This window comes from Lemur catta, chromosome 8 (genome assembly GCF_020740605.2).
Source record: "Lemur catta isolate mLemCat1 chromosome 8, mLemCat1.pri, whole genome shotgun sequence".
NCBI lineage: Eukaryota > Metazoa > Chordata > Mammalia > Primates > Lemuridae > Lemur > Lemur catta.
Window position 1 is genome coordinate 20,771,144 of NC_059135.1, and position 21,682 is coordinate 20,792,825.

Below are 21,682 nucleotides of genomic sequence, written 5' to 3' on the forward strand. Positions count from 1 at the left end.
TTTCATTTTCAGTGTCATTATTGGCATCATTTCAGATATTCATGTATGAGGTCTTTGTCTTATAGGCCCTTGGTATTTTCTTCTGATGTGGCTTGTCACATTGCAGCAATCTTTGAAGATATATTTACATAGTAACATACTGTAATGTCAAAGTAGAGCAGTAGGATTTCTGGAATATGAAGGAACAAATCAAAGAGATATGAAGCAAAAACTAAAGCTTAGTACTCAATATCTGAAGGCAGAGTGGTGTTAAATTTTTACAGTTTGGCATTGCTATGTATGTCAAAAGAGAGATTTCAGTTTTGCTGTTGGGTTTGCTAGTAAGTATGGAGGCACAAGGACTCAGATTTCAGAAAGATCAGATGTTGAAAATAAATTCTTGTTTCCCTAAAAGGCTTCTAAGTGATACATTCATATTCTATATTTTTTCTTAATTTCCAAAGAAAATGTTAATGATCATGGATACATTTCTGGAAGAGAATATGAGGTTGTCCGGATCAAAGTCTTCCACAGATTAGAAGAGTGAAGGCTTGAGAAATTTAGGGACTTCTCTAAGCTTTCATGTGAAATTAATGGTCCAATAGGAAACATAATTCACGTCTCCTGAAAACACATCGTCAACCTCTATTTTTCATAGGGAAGAAGGGCTAACTATAGATTTAAAAAGAATGCTAGTATCATTACAATCACATATCTTCGGGTTAAATCTGTTGACATTTAAAAACAGATGCTAAAAAAGACTTTCATTTCCAGTCACAATGGAGTAAAAGGGACCAGTTTTACCTTCCTGCTTGAAACAACCAAAAAATGGACAAAATATAGGAAACAGTGTTTTATAGGACACTGTATATCAGGATAGAAAAGTCAATAACCACTGAGAGATAGAAACTAATGAGGTGAGCCATAGAAGACTGCTGTGACACATTGCCTTAACAATTTCTAGCACACAGCACAGAGAGAGGGAACCTGGACAGAACATGGAAAACTCACTAAAATAAAGAGATAAAGCTGAGTCTAGGGAGGCCAAAGTAGCTCAAGTGTGTAGGGTAGAGTAAACCTGAAAGTACCAAATAGTATCTAAGTAACTTAACAGCATCCCAGAACAAAGCTCAAGAAAACTTATAGAAATTCAAATATTTCTAGCATCCAACAAGATTGACTTGATGAATTTATGAGGGGCAGGATAATAGCTCCATTTTATATATGAGAAAATTGAGGCTACTTTTGATTCACGCAGCTGGTAAGTGGTAAGTTGGATCTGAAACACAATCTGACTGAATTCAAATCCATTAGATAAGAAGTCAGGAATAAATTCATATCTAAATCAAATAGAAGGTCTTTATTCAGAGCTTTTGATTTAATTTTGATTCATATTATTAATTGATTTTGGCACAGTGACCTTGGAACTAGCAGAAGTTGAGGGTAAAATAAGAGGTATTGGTGGGAAGGGATGGAGGTATAGCTCATTAGTAACATAACTAGTGAAAGAAAAGCCTGAGTAGAGCTTAGAGTTTTATAATTTTCTTGTCACTTTCCCTACTAAAGTAGGATTTGTAAGATTTAACTAAAACATGCCAATGGCTTTCCCACCCAATTTAAAGCAACCATAATATGACACATGTAAACAATTAATGTGGCAACCTACTAGGTAATTCACACACACAGAGATATATACATATATGACATATATTTTCCTGTAATGACTATAACTTGAGGAATTTTTCTTCTGTCCATCAATTTATTTTCTTCTAAACAACTATCTTTAAATAAAGCCCTTACGCCATATTTATTTACATTTCAATGAAGCCTTCACTGATAATTTTACTTCTTAAAATAACCCATGATGATAGGTGATCCAACTTGAGAATTAAAGAACAAATATTTTTAAATACAAATTTACCAGCACTAAATTTCTACTACTCTTTGATCCATTTAATCAAGCTGTTCTTATGCATCTTTTTTTCTAGAATAGTCCATTTCTATTTCACCACTAGTCTATTTTCTTTTGTTATGATGACCTGACCAAAGAAATTTGTACATACTTTAAGAAGATGAAATTTTTAAAAAAGGTTTTGATAAAATAATTAGTCATTCATTAAGTATCGACCAGGCAAGCATTCCCTGTTAGAATGGCCTGGTGCCAGGTGATGGAGTGTGGTAACAAAAAGGACAAGAGATAACACATGGTCCTAGACCTTAATGAGCTATGGAATCATTTTGGAGAAGCAAATTTGTAACCCTCCTAAAAAAAAAATAAAATGTACTGCCCTGTAATTTTACATTTTAGAAATATTTATAGATAAGAACAAAATAGATGAATCTTTGATTTAACATAATTGAACATATATATAGTGTTTTCTTCCCAAACTCTATCCCTAGATGGGCCAATATTCTGTTTGTTAGCCTGTAACTCAACTCACTTCCACTCTGCTCTTTCCATTTACCAAATCAAGAAATACAGCATTCCTTTGGGGGTTTGAAATGAACAGCATGTGATACTGTTGGAGCAGTTCTTGCATAAATTTACATAAGAAACTGAAGATCACTGGACCCCCTGAAGAGTAAAAAGCTAGCCATACTTGATACTGCACTTGAAATAGTATACCAGCGATGACAATTTTAATAATGCAGGCACTTAAATTCATTAGTCTGTTGTCCTTTATCAAGGGAGGAAGTCAGTGCTTTCATATTCCCAGAGTAATGAAAGGCAAAGGGCAAGGAATAAAAATTAGAGGAGTACTAGACTTCTGTGGCAGTGATTAGAGGTCAAAGAGGGACTTGGAATTCTGGATGTTCACATCAGAGGCTGACTTAGCCACAAATCGCAAAATTCCAGTCAAATCTATTTCTTTTGTTGAAAAAAGATGATTTTTGTTTCACCTAATTCAGTTCCACAAACATTTATAGAGAGCTTACTATAAAAAATGTACGTCATATTTCTAATAATTTCAAAATAATAATTTCTTAAATGTTTAGATACACAGCTTTTAAAAAATATGTATTTTTATACCTCATGGAGAAATAAAACTAATCTAGCAAAGATGGCAGCAATGTGTTAATAACTTGTTAATAACAACATGCTTTTGCTCTTTAATCATTGCAAAAGACATTACATGATGCAAACACACAAATTCTGTTAGATCTGTTTTATTTATTGTGGTAGTAACCTAAGGTGTTACTATATTTGGCAAAAGTCTCTTTTAAAGTAGCCAATTATTATTGATTAATATAGTGTTCACTGCAATAACATTGCTGGAATAATCTGCAATGAATTTATTTTCTCTTAATATGTACATAAGTACAGTCACATAAATTCAGACAAGTTCCATTATATATATAAAGATAATAATTTATAAATAGGTTTGTGTCATCATAATGTTTACATCACTAAGATTCATGTTTATGACTATAGGCTATACCTGGCTATTGCCACCGTTGGGGCTCAGAACATGATACTCCAAAGTACGGCACCTTGGCATGCTGAATTGAAGAAGCCTGGAAGTCCTCAGAAACAAAGTCTCTCTGACCTTCTCCTGCCCTCCTGTCTCTCGACCCTGTTTCTCCCCTCAAGTAAGACATAGAAACCAGAATTCCTCTTCCCAAAGGTGGGTTATAGAAGCTGGACCTTCTCTCCCTCAAAGCAAGCCATAAAACCTAGCAAAGTTACTTGCTCTGTTCTCCCTTCTCCCTTGAAGACCCTTCTTCCAGACGGATCCTGTCCCATACCAATAAGGAAGGGATGCTACACAGAGAGGCCAAGAAGAATCTAAACACTAATCTTTTACTAGTGAAACAATCATACTTTGAAGATATGGAATTGTCTCATAGAATGCTCTTTGGAGAAACCAAGCTATGACCTTAACAAAGGCAGAAAAGTTTGTTTTTAACATTTTAGGTATACAAAAGAGAACATGACAAGGAAGCAATCCTAATTTTACGACCTTGTTTCTTTTGTAAGTTTGCATTTCAGAATGCAAATTGAAAACCAACTATTAATATTTCTGAGAAAAAATCTGTCACTAAACCTAAGAAGAGAAAATTTTGAATGCTTTTGGCCAATTCTAATAGCAAACCTCATCAAAAGGAAACAGAGTCTATATTTAACAGCCTTTGTGGTACTAATTTTCTCTAACTCAGGTAGAGTAAAAGATCTAAATGCAACTAGGTATTTATATTAGAAACAAAAAATTCTTCTGCTTCACTATCACCCTAGTAGCAAGTTAGGGAATATTTGCTAAATCTTAAAAATAAAAGAGAAAAGAAAAAGTGAAAACTTAAATGATTTAGGAAAAATGCAATGAATTTATGTTTCTGGGTGGAATCTGGATATAGCAGCTTAAATGTCTTTAGTTAGAAAAACGTTGAGTATTTGGAGGGAGAACAAGAAGGCTGAATAGAAACCTCCAGCCATTGTCCCTGCATAGGAACACCAAATTCAACTATTTATTCATTCAGGCAAGGACCTTCAGAAGAACCAAAAAATCAGGTGAGTAATCATACTACATGGTTTTAACATTATATAAAGGAAACAGGCACTGTAGAGGGCAGAAAAGACAATCTAGCATTGCCTATACCACCCCTCCCCCACTTCCCCAGAGAGCTCTGCTAGCACACCCAGTGGAGAGAGAATCTGTGTCTCCCAGGGGGAGAGAGAGTGAAGTGATTGTAGGACATAGCATTGAAACCCAAGCCCACCCTGGCACAGGGGAACACAGCACAGGGCAGAATTCTGCCAGTGCCCACAGAGCGAGCATTTAGACCAGCCCCAGAGAAATCCTCCACCCTGAAATCCAAGTCAGACTACCCCCAACACCAGCTAACAAAAAGCAGCCTGGGAACAGAACTAAATTTGTAAAACAGTTGGACCACAAAAGCTTCAGTCCTTGGGCAATTCCTGAAGTCCACCAAGGCAGTATTACCACGAATCTGCAAGAGCCACAGCTAGGCTTAGTGGACCCCCAGTGCTGATATGGCTGCAGTGAGCAGACTTAGATCACAACATCCAATTCCCTTTGAATAGGTGGAAAGCCTTCTCAAGAAGAATGGGTTCAAACAAGCCCAGACCGTGAAGAATAAAATAAATACCTAACTCTTCGATGCTCAGACATCGAAGAACATGCACAAGCATCAAGAAAACCCAGGAAAACATGACCTCACCAAACAAACTAAATTAGGTACCAGTGACCAATCATGGAGTTATTGAAACATATGACCTTTCAGACAGCAAATTCAAAAGAACTGCACTGAAGAAGCTCAATGAACTTCAAGACAATACAGAGAAAGAATTCAGAAGCCTATCAAAGAAATTTAACAAAGAGATAGAAATAATAAAAAATTAAGCAGATATTCTAGAGCTAAGAATTCAGTTGATAAACAGAAATGCACTGGAGTCTTTCAACAGCAGAACTGATTAAGCAGAAGGAAAAATTAGTGAGCTTGAAGACAGGCTGTTTGCAAATACACAATCAGAAGGGAAAAAAAGAAAGAAAAAAAAAAGAATGAAGCTCACCTACAACACTTAGAAAATAGCCTCAAAAGGCCAAATTTGAGAGTTATTGGCCTTAAAGAGGAGGTAGAGAAAGAGATGGAGTAGAAAATTTATTCAAAGAAATAATAACAGAGAACTTTCTAAACCTAAAGAACGATATCAACATTTAGATACAAGAAGGCCATAGAAGATCAAGCAGATTTAACCCACACAAGACTACTTCAAGGCATTTAATTATCAAGTTCCCAAAGGTCATGGATAAAGGTCCTAAGGGAATCAAGAAAACAGAAAAAAATAACATGTAAAGGAAATCCAATACATCTGGCAGCCAACTTCTCAGTGAAAACCCTACAGGCCAGGAGAAATTGGCATGACATATTCAAAGTGCTGAAGGAAAAATACCTTAACCCTAGAATGTTATATCCTGCAAAAATATCCTTCAAACATGAAGGAGAAGTAAAGACTTTCCCAGACAAACAAAAGCAGAGGGATTTCATAAACACTAGACCTGTCCTACAAGACATACTAAAAGGAGTTCTTCAATCTGAAAGAAAAGGATGTTAATGAACAATAAGAAATCATGTGAAGGTATACAACTCACTGGTAATAGTGAGTACACAAATACTGAATACTCTATTGCTGTAATCATAGGGTATAAACCACTTACATCTTGAGTAGGAAGACTCAAAGACAAACTTATCAAAAATAACTATGATACTTTTTGAGAGACAGTAAAAAAGATATGGATGGAAACAATAAAAAGTTTAAAAGTGGTGGGGGAGATGGAGTTAAAGGGGAGAATTTCTGTTATATTTGTCTTTACTTTGTAAGCACAGTTGTCATATGTTTAAAATAATTGGTTATAAAATGTTTTTTTGCAAACCTCCTGGCAAACTCAAATAAAAAAATCTACAACAGATATACAAAAAATAAAATCCAAGAGATTAGGATATGATACCAGAGAAAATCACTTTTAACAAAGAAAGATTGAAAATAAGAATGACAGAGAGGACCACAAAACAACCAGAAATCAAATAATAATGCTGTCCTTACCTATCATTAATAATAATACTATATAATATTGAATGTGAATGGACTAACCTCTCCAATCAAAACACAGAGTGGTTGAATGGATAAAAATACAAGAGCCAACTGTATGTTGCCTACAAGAAACATACTTCACCTATAAAGGCACATGTATACTGAAAATAAAGGGATGGGAAAAGCTATTCCATGCAAATGGAAATCATAAAAGAGCAGGAATACCTATACTTCTATCAGATAAAATAGATTTCAAGACAAAAACTGTAAAAAGAGACAAAGAAGGTCATTATATAATGATAAAGGGGTCAATTCAGAAAAAGGATATAACAATTCTAAATATATATGTACCCAACACTGGAGCACCTAGATATATAAAGCAAATACTATCAGAGTTAAAAAGAGAGAAAGATCACAATATAATAATACTTGGAGACATCAGCACTCCACTTTCAGCATTGGACAGATCATCCAGATAGAAAATAAACAAAGAAACATTAGGCTGAACCTGCACTGTAGACCAAATGAACCTAATAGATAATTTATAGAACATTTTACCCAACAGCTACAGAATGCACATTCTTCTTCCCAGCTCATGGGTCATTCTCAAGCACAGATGGACAATATGTTATGCCACAAAACAAGTCTAAAAAATGTAAAAAAAATGAAATTACATCAAATATTTTCTTTGACCACAATGGAATAAAACTAGAAATCAATAATAAGAGGAACATTGAAAAATATGTAAACACATGGAAATTAAACAGTATACTCCTCAATGACCAGTAGGTCAATGAAGAGGTTAAGAAGGAAATTTTAAAAATTTCTTGAAACAAATGAAAATGAAAACACAATGTATCAAAACCTCTGGGATACAGGAAAAGATCTAATAAGAGGAAAGTTTATAGCAATAAGTGCATACATCAAAAAAGTAGAAAACTTCAAATAAACACCCTAAAGATATACCTCAAAGAACTAGAAGAGAAAAAGAGCAAAACAAACCCAAAATTAGTAAAAGAAAAGAAATAATAAAGATCAGAGCAGAATAAGAATTTGAACCAAAACAAAATATAAAAATCAATAAATGAAAAGTTAGATTTTTGAAAAGATAAATAAAATGGCCACATCTTTAGCCAGACTAAGAAAAAAAGAGAGAATGCCCAAATGAATAAAATCAGAGATGAAAAAAGAGACATTACTGTTACTGCAGAAGTCCAGGGATCATTAGAGACTACTATGAGCAATTATATGCCAATTAACTGGAAAACCTAGAAGAAATGTATAAATTCCTAGAAACATACAACCTGTCATGATTGAACCAGAAGGAAATCTAAAACTTCAATTAGCCAATAACAAGAAATGAGATAGAAGCAGTAACAAAAACTGCCATCAAAGAAAAGCCCAGGACCTGATGTCTTCACTGCTGAATTCTACCAAGCATTCCAAGAAGAACTAATACCAACCCTATTTAAGGTATTCCAAAATATTGAGGACTAGGGAATATTCCCAAATTTATTGTATAAGGCCTACATCATCCTGATACCAAAACCTTCGAAAGACACAACCCCCCCCCAAAAAAAAAAAACAAAGAGAGAAAACTATAGGCTAATATCTCTGAAGACGTAGATGCAAAAATCTTCAACAAAATGCTAACAAACTGAATTCAACAACACATTATAATGATTATTCATCATGATCAAGTGGGATTCATCCCAGTGATGCTAGAATGATTCAACATATGCAAATCAATCAATGTCATGCATCATATCAACAGTAGGAAGGACAAAAACCATATAATCATTTCAATCGATGTTGAAAATCATTGATATAAGTCAACACCCCGTCATGATAAAAACTCTGAAAAAACTGGGTATAAAGGAACTTACCTCAACATGATGTAATAAAAGCCATATATGACAGACCCATAGCGAGTATCATCCTGAATGGGGAAAAACTAACGTCTTTCCTCTAAGATCTAGAACAAGACAAGGATGCCCACTTTCACCACTGTTATTCAACATAGTACTAGAAGTTCTAGCTACAGCAACCAGACAACAGAATGAAATAAAGGTCATCAAAATTTGAAAGGAAGAAGTCAAATTATTGTTATTGGCAGATGATATGATCTTATACCTAGAGAAACCTAAAGACTCCACAGAAAACCTATTAGAACTGATGAACAAATTCAGTAAAGTTGCAGGATACAAAATCAACATATAAAAATCAGTAGCAATTCTATATGCCAACAGTAAACAATCTGAAAAAAAAAACAAGAAAATAATCACATTTACAGTAACTACAAATAAAATAAATTATCTACGAATAAACTTAATCAAAGAAATGAAAGATTTCTCTAATGAAAACTATAAAATATTGATTAAAGAAATTGAAGAGGACACAATAAAATGGAGATATACCTCCTGCTCATAGATTAGAAGAATCAATATTGTTAAAATGCCCATACTACCCAAAGCAATCTACATAGTCAATACAATTTCCATCAAAATATCAAGGACATTCCTCACAGATAGGAAAAAAATCCCCAAATTTATATAAAACCACAAAAGACCCCGAATAGCCATAGCCGTCCTGAGCAAAAAGAATATTAATAAAAGCAGAGAAATCACATTGCCTGACTTCAAATTATACTACAGAGCTATGATAACCAAAACAGCATGGCACTGGCATAAAAACAGACACATAGAACAGTGGAACAGAATAGATAACCCAGAAATAAATCCACACATCTATAGTGAATTTGTCTTTGACAAAGCTGGCAAGAACACACAGTGGGGAAAAGGCAGTCTCTTCTATAATAGTGCTGGGAAAACAGGATATCCATGTGCAGAACAATCATACTGGACCCTTATCTCTTTCCATATACAAAAATAAAATCAAAGTGGATTAAAGACTTAAATATAAGATACAAAACTATGAAACTACTAAAAGAAAACATTAGGGAAATACTTCAGGACACTGGTCTGGGTAAGGACTTCTTAAGTAATACCTCCAACACGCAAGCAATGAAAGCAAAACTGGACAAATGGGATCACATAAACCTAAAAAGTTTCTGTACAGCAAAGGAAACAATCAACAAAATGAAGAGACAACCCACAGAATGGGATAAAATATTTGCAAGCTACCCAACTGACAAGGGACTAATAACCAGAACTTATAAAGAACTCTAAGAACTCAATAGGAAAAAATCAAATAACCCAATTTAAAAAATAGGCAAAGGATCTGAATAGACATTTCTCAAAAGAAGGTATAAAAATGACCAACAGGTATATGAAGAAAATGCTCAACATCATTAGTCATCAGAGAAATGCAAATTAAAACTCTAAGGGGATATCATCTGACTGTAGTTAAAAAGGCTTTTTATCAAAAAGACAGGCAATAACGAATGTGGTGAGGATGGGGAGAAAGGGGAACCCTGTACACTATTGGCGGGAATGTAAATTAGTGCAACTACTATGGAGAACAGTTTGGAGATTCCTCAAAAAACTGAAAATAGAACTGCCATAAGATCTAGCAATCCCACTGCTTGGTATGTATCCAAAGGGGAGAAATCATTATAATGAAAAGATATCTGCACTCCTATGTTTATTGCAGCACTATTCACTACAGCCAATAGTTGTAACCAACCTAAGTTCCCATCAATACATGAACGGGGAAAGAAATTGTGGTACATATATACAATGGAATATCATATAGCCACAAGAATGAAATCCTGGCATTTGCAACAACATGAATGGAACTGGAGAATATTATGTTAAGTGAAATAAGCCAAGCACAGAAAGACAAATCTTGCATAGTCTCACTCATATGTGAGAGCTGAATATTAAAAACAATCGATCTGATGGATACAGAGAGTAGAATGATCATTACCAGACGCTGGGAAGGGTAGCAGGGAGTGGAGGAAAAAATGGGGATGGTCAATGGGTGCAAAAATATAGTTAGTTAGATAGAATGAACAATATTTGATAGCAAAACAAAGTGAATATAATCAACAACAAGTTAGGGTATAGTTTAAAGTAACTAAAGAGTGGAATTGGAATGTTCCTAACACAAAGAAATGATAAATGCCTGAGGAGATGGATACCCTAATTACCCTGATTTGATTAACCCACATTATATGCCTGTACTAAAACATCACATGTACCCTATAAAGATATACAACTATTATATACCCATAATAATTAAAAATTTAGACCAAAACAATAATTATAGGGAATAATGAACTGTTGAGTGTTTTAATCCAGCTATTGAAATGGGGTGGGTGAGAGGTGAGCATGGTGGTGACGGACATGCAGGGGCTCCAAGACCAAGGTGAAACCTGCCCCAGGAAAGTCTAGCCCATCCTGCTGCAAGATGTAACTTTTAAAACATTTTCCCTGCAGTGCCAATCAGAATACAAATTAAATCTCTTCTAGAGGAAGGGCAGACTCGCTCTGCCTGTTGTTTTGCATGTTAACTAGCAGTCACTTCTTGAAGTATGGATTTATAGGGTCACATTCACCAGAGAATACACAATTAAATGTGGAAAATTACATTAAAGGGGATAATCAAGTTTTTTTTTCAATTATGCTTAACAGTAAATGGTGTGACAATTCTTTTTGCTCTAATTATGTGTTTTAAAGACAATGTATGATGCATTAGACATTACCTATGCATAAAATAATCTCTTAAAAATTCATGCTGCTTATTATACATCTAGTTTTTTACCCTTTTTAAATTACATGCAAGTTAAGATTGGCTACAATTAATGAAAACTAGAGAGAAGTATATCATTTTATATTTTGATGTTATTTAGAACATTTTTGTACTGTGAAACCTGTTTAACTGAAATTTCACTGTATTGGAACACCAGATAACTAAATGGTCAAATATTCTGAGTAGTGATATTATTTCTTATTAAAAATAATAAAATATCTTGATCTATTTTTGGTAGCATAGGAATATGATCAAAACAATCTTGGGGAGCCTGCAAGGTATATTAAATTTTAAAGTAAAATTTAAAATCAATAGCAGAAATTAAATTTAATTGTGTTACAGAAAACATTGACTTAACTATGTCCTCTTAAATATCCCTTCAGTTATGACCTGTGGTGACTTTCTGACATTTCTTAATCAATGAATATTTATTTATCAGTGTCTCTGTATGAAGAATTATGCTAAGAATTATGGGGTAAAAAAAAGTTAAAGTATTATTCACATAAAAATATCTACTACACTTCTCATAGCTGGGGTACCTTTGTATAAATATTTTGGTAATCACAGGTAATGCTAGGGGGTTATTCAAAAATAGCCTCAACTATATACTGCATTTAACCAATAAGAACAACCTAAGTTACCAATCAGTTATCTATTTGATGCAAGATAGTCCACCTGCTTTATGTAATCCTGGTCCACCTCGTGTGCACTGGTCTTGCTACTCCTCCCTGACACCATGATGTTACTACTTTAGGAACTTGGCTTTTGTTGTTGCCTGTGCTTGAGTTCTCTTCCTTTAGATGTATGCATGGTTTTCTTTCTTCAGATCTTTGCATGCCATTCTCTCACAGACCCTCTCTCTCTCTAATCATTGCAGTATAAATTCCAACTCTCACCTTATTATTCTTTTTTACCTTGATGCTTTATACATAGCACTTATTCTTGAGATTATTCATTTGTTTACTTGCTTATTGTCTCTGATTCTTACCAGAATATAAGATATGTAAGGACAGGACTTGGTATTTTTCATTGCCAAACCCTCAGTGCCCAGGTCATAGTAAGCGCTCAGTGAAGGGAGGCTAAGTAGAAACTACATTATTGAACTTATTTCATATATGTTAAAAAGTTTTAAATCATCCAAAATATATTTATATAGAAAATAAATTATTAATTTTGTAGTCAAAGAGGAAGTATCAGGAAATATGACATAATCATGTTGCTTCTAATTTTCATGGACCCATCAAGAAAATGACAAATACATGAAATCAACTCTATTTGACTGAGAACTTATTGAAAGTTAAAATTTGGGGCAGAGTGATATAATCTTAAATGCACCATTTCTTCTTCTAGTCATTGATGATGTTAAATTTATAAGACCAAAATAAAGTAAAAATAAAGAAAGAAGACCTCTATCAATTTATTATATTTCTGGCTGGGCATGATGGCTCATGCCTGTAATCAACACTTTGTGAGACCAATGCAGGAGGACTGTTTGAGGCCAAGAGTTCAAGACCAGCCTGGGCAGCATAGGGAGACCCTCTCTCTACAAAAAATTTTTAAAAATTAGTCAGGCATGGTGGTGCCTAGCTATCTGGGGGATGAGGTGGGAGGATACTTGAGCCTATGAGTTTGAGGCTGCAGTGAGGTATGACTGCACCACTATACTCCAGCCTGGGTGACAGAGTGAGACCCTGTCTCTAAAAAAATAAATAAATAAATAAACAAATAAATAAAATGTATCATATTTCTTTCATAATTTTCTAAGTAAGTTTTGAAAATCTGGCGATACAAACTCTTTTCTTTTGCTTTATCTTTCTTAAAATATCTACCAAAAATTATTTTCTTTGCAAAGTACAAAAAATACTAAGGCAATAGTTTATTTCATAAGAGATTTAATTTAAAAATATATACTATGAGATGAGTTTGAAAGATATAAAATGAATTTGTGAATAGGTAAGAACATTGAAATAATTCAAATATTATATAAAATAAAAATGGCATGTTACATGTCCCTTGATTTTCTATTCTGTTGTTATTTCCAATTTCCCTAGATAGACAGAACCTGCTTTAGTGTTTTTCAGCACATATCTAAAAGTTTTGACTTATGCATCATCTAGGTGCAGTAATGAATAAAAAGTGACATCAAATATCAATATTATTGGCCTAGCTAAATGGTAGCTGACATCAAGGTGGACCATTGAAGAAGTAAACAAAATTGAAATTTTTTTGGTGTATAAATACCGCCTGGTATCATTTGTCCTTCAGAGGATCAATGGTTGCATGACCTAAATATTGTTTGTATTTCTTCATATAAAATGGCCAGAGATTGATATTAAGTACTTTCTGTTTGAGCTTGGAAAACAAACAAAATTCAGAAACCAGAAATTCAGCTTTCTTTGCTAATATGGAGTGAGGATAACTTTTTTAGGTATACAATTGCAGGTTTTTGTTTATTGATGATTTAAAGAAAAGATAATGCAAATTAAGCATTTATGTCCACATACTGACATATGTGGACTTAGGAAAAGCAATTAACCTATCTCAGATAAAATTTAAAAATTTTAATTGCCTAATTATTATATAACATATTCTGATGTGAAAGAGACAAAATACTCTCACTGAAGCATATATACATTTTTACTAGGATTTAACTTGCTTAATAGAGTTACATATTAATACTTTCATTTATAGAATAGCCTAGGATTATATTTTCTTATATTTCTTATTTAGGTGCAAAATAAATACTACAGCTTTATTCTTACGCAATTGATATTATGTTATAGGAAACTAAGTTATCGAATATAAGGAATTTGTTATACATATGGTATGTGTATGTATATATATATGTTTGTGTATGTTCTTTATTTACTTCTATTTAAAATCAAATGTCTAGAAAGGAATGTTAGGTCCACTAATAACAGTACTGGATTAATATCCTTATCCAAAGTGAGTGGGACCAGAAGCATCTCAGATTTTGGATTTTTTTTGGATTTAGGAATATTTGCATATATATAATGAGATATATTGAGGGTGGAACCCAAGTCTAAACAGAAAATTCATTTATGTTTCATATGTACCTTGAACATGTAGCCTGAAGGTAATTTTACACAATATTTTTAATAATTTTGTTCATGAAACGAAGTTGTGTACAATAAATCATCAGAAAGCAAAGGCATCAGGTAAGGAGTTTTCCACTTGTCGTGTTGTGACAGTGCTCAAAAAGTTTCAGATTTTGGAACATTTTGGATTTTAGATCTTTGGATTATGGATACTCAAACTGTAGTAATAATAATAGGAATAGGAGTAATACCATCTTATAGTTATTAGGCACTATGTTAAACACATTACATATATTAACTTACACTCACTGTTTTCTCATCCATTTTAGAGGAGAGCTAAATAATTTCCTTAAGATAATGTATCTTGTGAATGGCAAAGCCAGAATCAAAAAAAGTACTAAGAGGAAACTAATATACTCTGAAGGCATGGGACATTATGATGCCATAGAAGCTTTCTAAGGAGCAGCTAATCTATCCTAATGAATGAGTTTAGCTTGTACCTCAGCATCCACAGAGTTTGAAAGCCCAATAAAGTTGAAATAAATAAGATACAACAATATAATGTTATGATGAAAGCCTTGTACTTATATTTGTTCAGAACTCTGCATTCATTCATTCACTTATTCATCACCTTTTTGAATATTATATATGTAAAATAAACTGTGACAGACGCTAAAGATATTGAGTAAAACAAAATTGAAAATTCCCTTTTCTTTTTCTTTTCACTGAATCTCAGGGTAGAGAGATTTTTGAAAGAAGTAAACGGGCTAAAAAGCCCCAAGACAACTGCTAACTATGACTCATCCTCCTGCTCTGCATAGGAATGAACAGGATGATATTTATTAAGATGCTACAATGGGGAAAGGAATCAGCTGGGATGATGGGAAAGCAAGAGTTTCATTTTCAACGTATTTTAATGCGATGTCATAGATATTTAGGCTGAATTGCCAAATAGCTAATGGTAAATCTGGGGGTCAGAGTGGGATTTACTTGAAAATCATCAGCATATCAACATATCAAAACTAAAAGTCACAAGTTTGAATGGGATGAATTAAGAAGAGAATTTGCTAGATAATAGGATTTAAGATTGAGCCCTGATACAGTTTAATATTTAGCATTTTCCCTTTGAGTAGATACCCAGTAGTAGTTATCATTATACAATGGACTTCTTTGTCTCTTTTCACAGTTTTTGGCTTAAAGTCTATTTTATCTGATCTAAGTGTAGCTATGCCTGCTCTTTTTGGTTTCCATTTGCATGGAATATCCTTTTTCAACCCTTGACTTTCAGTCTATGTGTATCTTTACAGATAAAGTGAGTTTCTTTAGGCAGTATATGGATGGGTCCTGTTTTCATATTCATTCAGCCACTCTATGTCTTAATTTAAGAATTTATTCTATTTACATTCAAGGTAATCATTGACAGGTAAGGAGTTATTACTCTCATTTTGTTACTTATTTTCTAGTTGTTTTATAGACCTTTCCTTTCTTTTTCTCTTGCAGTGTTCTCTATAACGAAGTGGTTTTCTCTAGTAGTATGTTTTGATTCCTTAGAGTATCCATTACAGGTTTTTCCTTTATAGTTACCATGAAACTTACAAAAATCCTATAATTATAGTTAGTTATTTTAAATTGATAACAACTTAACTTTGATTACAAAGACAAGAAAAGAAACAAAAATAACACTGTACACTTTAACTCCTTTCTCCACCCACAATTTGAATTTTTGATGTTACAATTGACATTTTTATATTACCTTTCTCTTAACAACTTATTTCAGTTATTTTTAATATTTTTGTCTTTTAGCCTTATTATTAAACATATAATTGGTTTATACACAATTATAGTACAAGAATAAAAATCATGTTAGCATCCTTTTTTGTTTGTTTGTTTGAAGAACTTTAGCATTTCTTGTAGGACATCTCTGGTAGCCACGATTCCCTCAGGTTTTATTTGTCTGGGAAAGTCTTTATCTCTCCTTCATTTCTGAAGTATAGATTAGCTGGTGACAGCATTCTTCTTTGGCAGTTTTTCTGACTATATTGTTCCATTCCCTCCTGGAGTGAAAGATTTATGCTGATATATCTCCTGCCAGGCATATTGGATCTCCCTTATATGTTATTTGCTTCTTTTCTTTCACTGCTTTCAGGATCCTCTCTTTGTGTTTCATCTTTGAGACTCTGATTATAATATGTCTTGGGTTATTCTTATTTGGGTTGAATCTAACTTGTGACCTCTGACATTCCTATACCTTGACTTTTATATCTTTGTTAAAGTTTGGAAAGTTTTCTGTTATTTATTTGAATAATCCTTCTCCCCTTTGTCTTTCTCATCTCATTTTTTAACTCCAATGACCCACATATTTGTTCTTTTGATGTTGTCCCATAGATCCCATAAGCTTTCCACATTTCTTTTTATTATCTTTTTTTCTCCTCTGACTATATATTCAAATTACCTATTTTTGAGCTCACTGATTCTTTCTTCTGTTTGATCAATTCTGCTGTTGATGCTTTCTATTGCATTTTTTCATTTCATTCATTGTATTTTTCAGCCTCATGATCTCCATTTGATTTTGTAAAATTATTTGAATCATTTTATTAAATATTTCTGATAAATTTCTAAATTGTTTCTCTGTTTTGTTTTGAAGTTTGTTGAGCTTCCTTAAAATAGCTATTTTGAATTCTTTGAGAGATCACACATCTCCATCATTTTAGAGTTGATCTCTGGTGCCTTATTTTCTCTGTTTGGTGAGGCCATATTTCCCTGAATGTTCTTGATGCGAGTAGATGTGTGACAATGCTTGCACACTGAAGGATTGGATATTTATTCTAGTCTTCACAGTCTTGCTTTGTTTGTGCCCATCCTTCTTCAGAGGGTCTTCCAGAGATCTAACCAAACTGATTTTTGTGTTCCCTAAGCTTGTGACCATTATAGCTGTCTCAGCACTAAAGGGCCTTTCAGTCCAGGTTTGCTGTAATTTTCACAAGGGCTCCAAAGTGGGCATGGCTTTCTGGCCTACACAGACCTGGGAAAGACCTAAGGAGGGTCCTGTGTTGATTAGAAAAGCTGGTCTGGGACCCAAGGCTGGAAGACTGTTCCAGTGGCCCAGATAGGTGCATCTCCTGTCAGGTCTCTCTGTTAAGTGCGACAGGTCCTTAGGTGTAATGAGAGGAGGTGGAACTGTGACTAAGCCACCTCAGGATCTGTTGTGAGACAGCAGTTGGTGAACCTGCCTCATTGACTCAGACAGGTGTACACCTCCTAGTAGGCTCCAGCAGAGATGTGGTATATTTCCTCGACTGAAATAGAAGGGGATGTGCTGAGACTGGACTCCTCCAGGATCTTCTGTGGGATGGATGTTGGCAAGCTTATCATGGGGCTTAGACTCACTGGGTACGAGATAAGGGTGAGCCTCCTTCTGTGTCCTTGTATAAGCAGCTTTGAGCTGGAACCTCTACTGGAGGGGGACGGGGTGGGGGGCTAACACCAAGCCACAGGGCAACTTTTAGGTTTACTACACAGACCATTGTCTGTAGGCTGATGAACCTTTCCTCTGAGGCACTAATGTGTGCAAATTCTTCTTGGACCCCTGGGAAGATGGTTTTGGTATAGGTTCAAGGCCAAATGGGGATATAGCCAACTCCCTTGGGGAATGGGGCCATTTTAGGACTTGAACCTGGGAGTACAACCAGTGGATCAGCCACCCAGGTGCTGGATTGTACTCTCAAATGACCCTCCTAGATCTTGAGCACCACTGGAGCTTTATAGCCTCCTACCTGAATTCTGGGATTCCTGTGGATATATTTTTGTCTGTGTATGGGTGCAGAATTTTTGTTGTTGTGGAGGGTTATGAGGGGTCTACATCCTATTCTGCCATCTTGTTAACATCACTCCTGTTTCTATAAATCTAGATTTCTAGCTTGATAATATTAAATTTCATATAAGTGATTTCTGTTTCCAAAGCTGAATTTGTAGAATTTTCCTAAGACTGTGTTTTATGTAAATAGCTAAATGTAACTTTAACTAGTAATGTAACATGAATCCCCATCCCTAAAGGCATCAAACAATTAGCAAGGCTAATCTAACTAATTAAAATCATTGTCTGTTATATATGCACCATATAATACATTTCTTATCACAACTTTGATTGCTTGAATGTGAACTGTGTCATAATGCCATGTTCTCAAGAAATACACAAATTTTTTGTGCTTTGCAGACACTGCTGCCTCCCACCTTCCTGACATTCCTTAGCAGGTATGGGACATAAAATATTTTTAAAACAGTTCATATAAGTGATGAAAATTTCACTTAAAAACATCAGTCATCATAACAAAGCACCGTTTTCTTAATAATTAATAAATATTTGTGTCAAGAAGAAAGCAATTAATGGAAAATTCTAATGAGGCTTGGGGATATTTATTTGGAACACTGTTTGGTTGAACAAAGTGTGTGCATGAAAACAGGTTAGCTACTTTGACATTGGATACATGGACCTCATATTTATCATCTTGCCCTTTAAAATATTTATAATTAATGTATGTCTTCCTTGATTGCTGATTCTATAAATCTAATTTGGCTATTTCCATATTTATTAATTTTACTATTTATAATGCCAAACAGTGTGTCTTTTTCAGCTATGATATTCCTTGCCAAAATAAAATGCCTGGTTTATAAAATTTTAGTTTACTTCATTTCAGCTTCATTTAATTTTCTCGGGACATATAAAGCTATAAGACACTTAATAGAGTTTTAGCATAAAACTATATCCTATATCACATGAGACCACAGTGCTTAAATATCTCTATATTCTTCTAGAAATAAAATTTTGCTTGGTATCTAGAACCAAACCATAATATAATAATTTTGAACTAATCAGTTCACTACAGTCAATTAAATGGAATATTCCTTAAAAAGACAAATCTATTAAAATATAATTGTGGTTGAGCCCATCATTAAAAGTCCCAAGCCTAACAATGACACCAGCACAATTTTACTTTGAGCAATCAACATTCCCTTGTTAGATATAATTTTTAGTGAGCATTTTTCCTATTTTTAAAAGAATAATAATAGCATGATAGAAACAGAATTTTGACTATGCTATCATTTTGAAGTTAGATGTAAGTAATCTATCAGATTTCTTTTTCAGCTAATTGGAAAAGAATTAGAATATGGAATTAAGATTCTCACTCTACTGGGAACTTAGAGACAAATTAAAATGTTAGGTATAATTAAATTGTAGAGTTTGAACAGCCTTGAGAGGTCATCTATTTAGACAAATAACTTTCATCCAAGAAGAAAAAAACTTAAATCATCCTTCCATGATTACTATCTGAACCCTTTTAAACACACCCTCAATTAGCTTAGCAACTGTCTCAGTTCATTTTGTGTTGCTATATTAGAATACCACAGACTGGGTAATTTATAAATAAAAAAAGAAATTTATTTCTTATAGTTCTGGAGACTGGGAAGTACAAGAGCATGGCACGGGTATCTCATGAGGGCCTTCATGCTGTGTCATCCCATAATGGAAGGCAGAAGGGCAGGAGACCACAATAGTGAAAGAGATAGAACTCACGACCTTAAGCGCTTTTTAATAGACATTAATTTGTTTGTGAGGGTGGAGCCCTCATGACCTAAATACTTCTCATTAGGCCCCACCTCCAAACACTGTTGCATTGGGGAATAAGCTTCTGACACATGAACTTTGGAGCAGCATTCAAACCACAGCAAACTCAAAGCAATGTTTTAACAATTTTCATTGGTGAAATCATCTTTACATTTGAATGGATATCTGCAGTTGCAAATAAAACACTTTTGTTTTGTCATTAGTATATACGAAGAAAGATATTTGAAACTTTTCCATGAGTAATTGAAAAGCTGTCAAATCACAGTTGTTCTGTTCTAAGCTGAATAAAATGTTTGTTTCTTTAACTGTTTTTTTTTTATTCTTCAGGTTTCTTTTCAAGAACTTTAGTTGTTCTTATGATTCTGCATTAAAATCTAATGCAGTCTATATCATACTTACTTTTTTGAAGCCCAAATTAGACAAAATGTTCTTAAAAATGTGTTTAAGTAGAGCTGAGTACAATAGAATTCCTCTTCACTCCTGCTACTACTTATTGTGTGTGTGTGTACATGAAGTTGCTTCAATATTCTGTAACCCTATACCATCTATATGTTTTTAATTGTTTATAATTAATTCCTAAATTTGTTCTCCTTCTCACCCAATTAAGTTACCATTATACCTTGGTAATTTGTTTCATAAGAAGAATTTCTATACATGAAACATTAAAATAATTTATTGGGCAACTTGAACTTACCCTTGGAGCAAAGGTGGCATCGTTGACAGAATGCATGTGACCATAAAGTGACTGCTCACATTTACCCTAGGAAGACAAAGCAGAAATAAAATCAAATAAATTCCATTTGATACATGAAAAGAAATTGAAAAATACATTTATGTAAGCTTTAAAACAATTTTTTATCCCAATAAAAAATTAATACATCTTCACAATAGAAAATACTAGCTTGACTACCATTCAGAATCATACAAAGCTATGCTGGTGAATGTACCACAGTGCTCGTATCTATACTGAAATTCTATTGTTCTTGCTTTTACACAGTTGGGCTGGTGGTGAACTCTCAATAAGTGCCTCCATTTCACAATTAATATAGTTTTCAAGTCCTGGGGTCAAAGCTCTCGTTTTCATCACAGCATTCCACCACTGCTAGGGGAGGGGAGCAGTAGTCTTTTTTTTTTTTTTGACTTTAGAATTACATTTTAATCCCTAAATTTTCACAGTTCAGCATTAATATCATTACATGTATATAAAATGTTATACATTGTTTTGTTAAAACTATACCTTGTATCTATCCATACAGCTTATCTTTTCCAAATAATAGTTAAAATTAAAATTAACTACAAAATTTTAAAGCTTCAGTTTATATGTTTCTAAGAAAGATAGATCCAAAACACGTTACAATGGGGATCTAAATGTGGGGGCTTTTATTTTGATATCAATGTTCAAAGGACATTCTTGACTATTATAGAGAAATACAAATTCTATAGAAGAACCAGGGAAAGTTATATCTAGACTACTGTTTGGAGATTCTTGCTACTGCCTTTGAAATTCAGATCTCATTTGATAATTTGTTCATCCAAGAAATATTTTTGAGCAATTAATATATGGCAGTCAAAATTCTAGGTGCTTAGGATATAGCAACAAAATAGACAAAGAACCTTATTCTTATGGGCCTAAATTCTACTGGGGGAAGATAGACATTTTATTAAAAAGGCATAAAGTGTGTTAGAAGATAATAAATGTGAAAAGAAGAAAATGTCAAGCAAGGTTAGGGATATCATGAGTTTTGGGATTGAGAGGCT

At 33.8% G+C, this 21,682-nt stretch overlaps 1 protein-coding gene across 1 annotated transcript in view; it reads right to left on the minus strand.

Annotated features, from left to right (window-relative positions):
- The window catches only part of LOC123643397 (sperm-associated antigen 16 protein-like), a 312,541-nt gene that overhangs the window by 208,752 nt on the left and 82,107 nt on the right, over window positions 1-21,682 (minus strand). Inside the window, exon 2 of the mRNA XM_045558912.1 lies at window positions 20,619-20,684. Within this exon, the coding sequence (XP_045414868.1) occupies window positions 20,619-20,654 (36 nt within the window). The 5' untranslated portion in view covers window positions 20,655-20,684. The remainder of the gene's footprint in view (window positions 1-20,618; window positions 20,685-21,682) is intronic.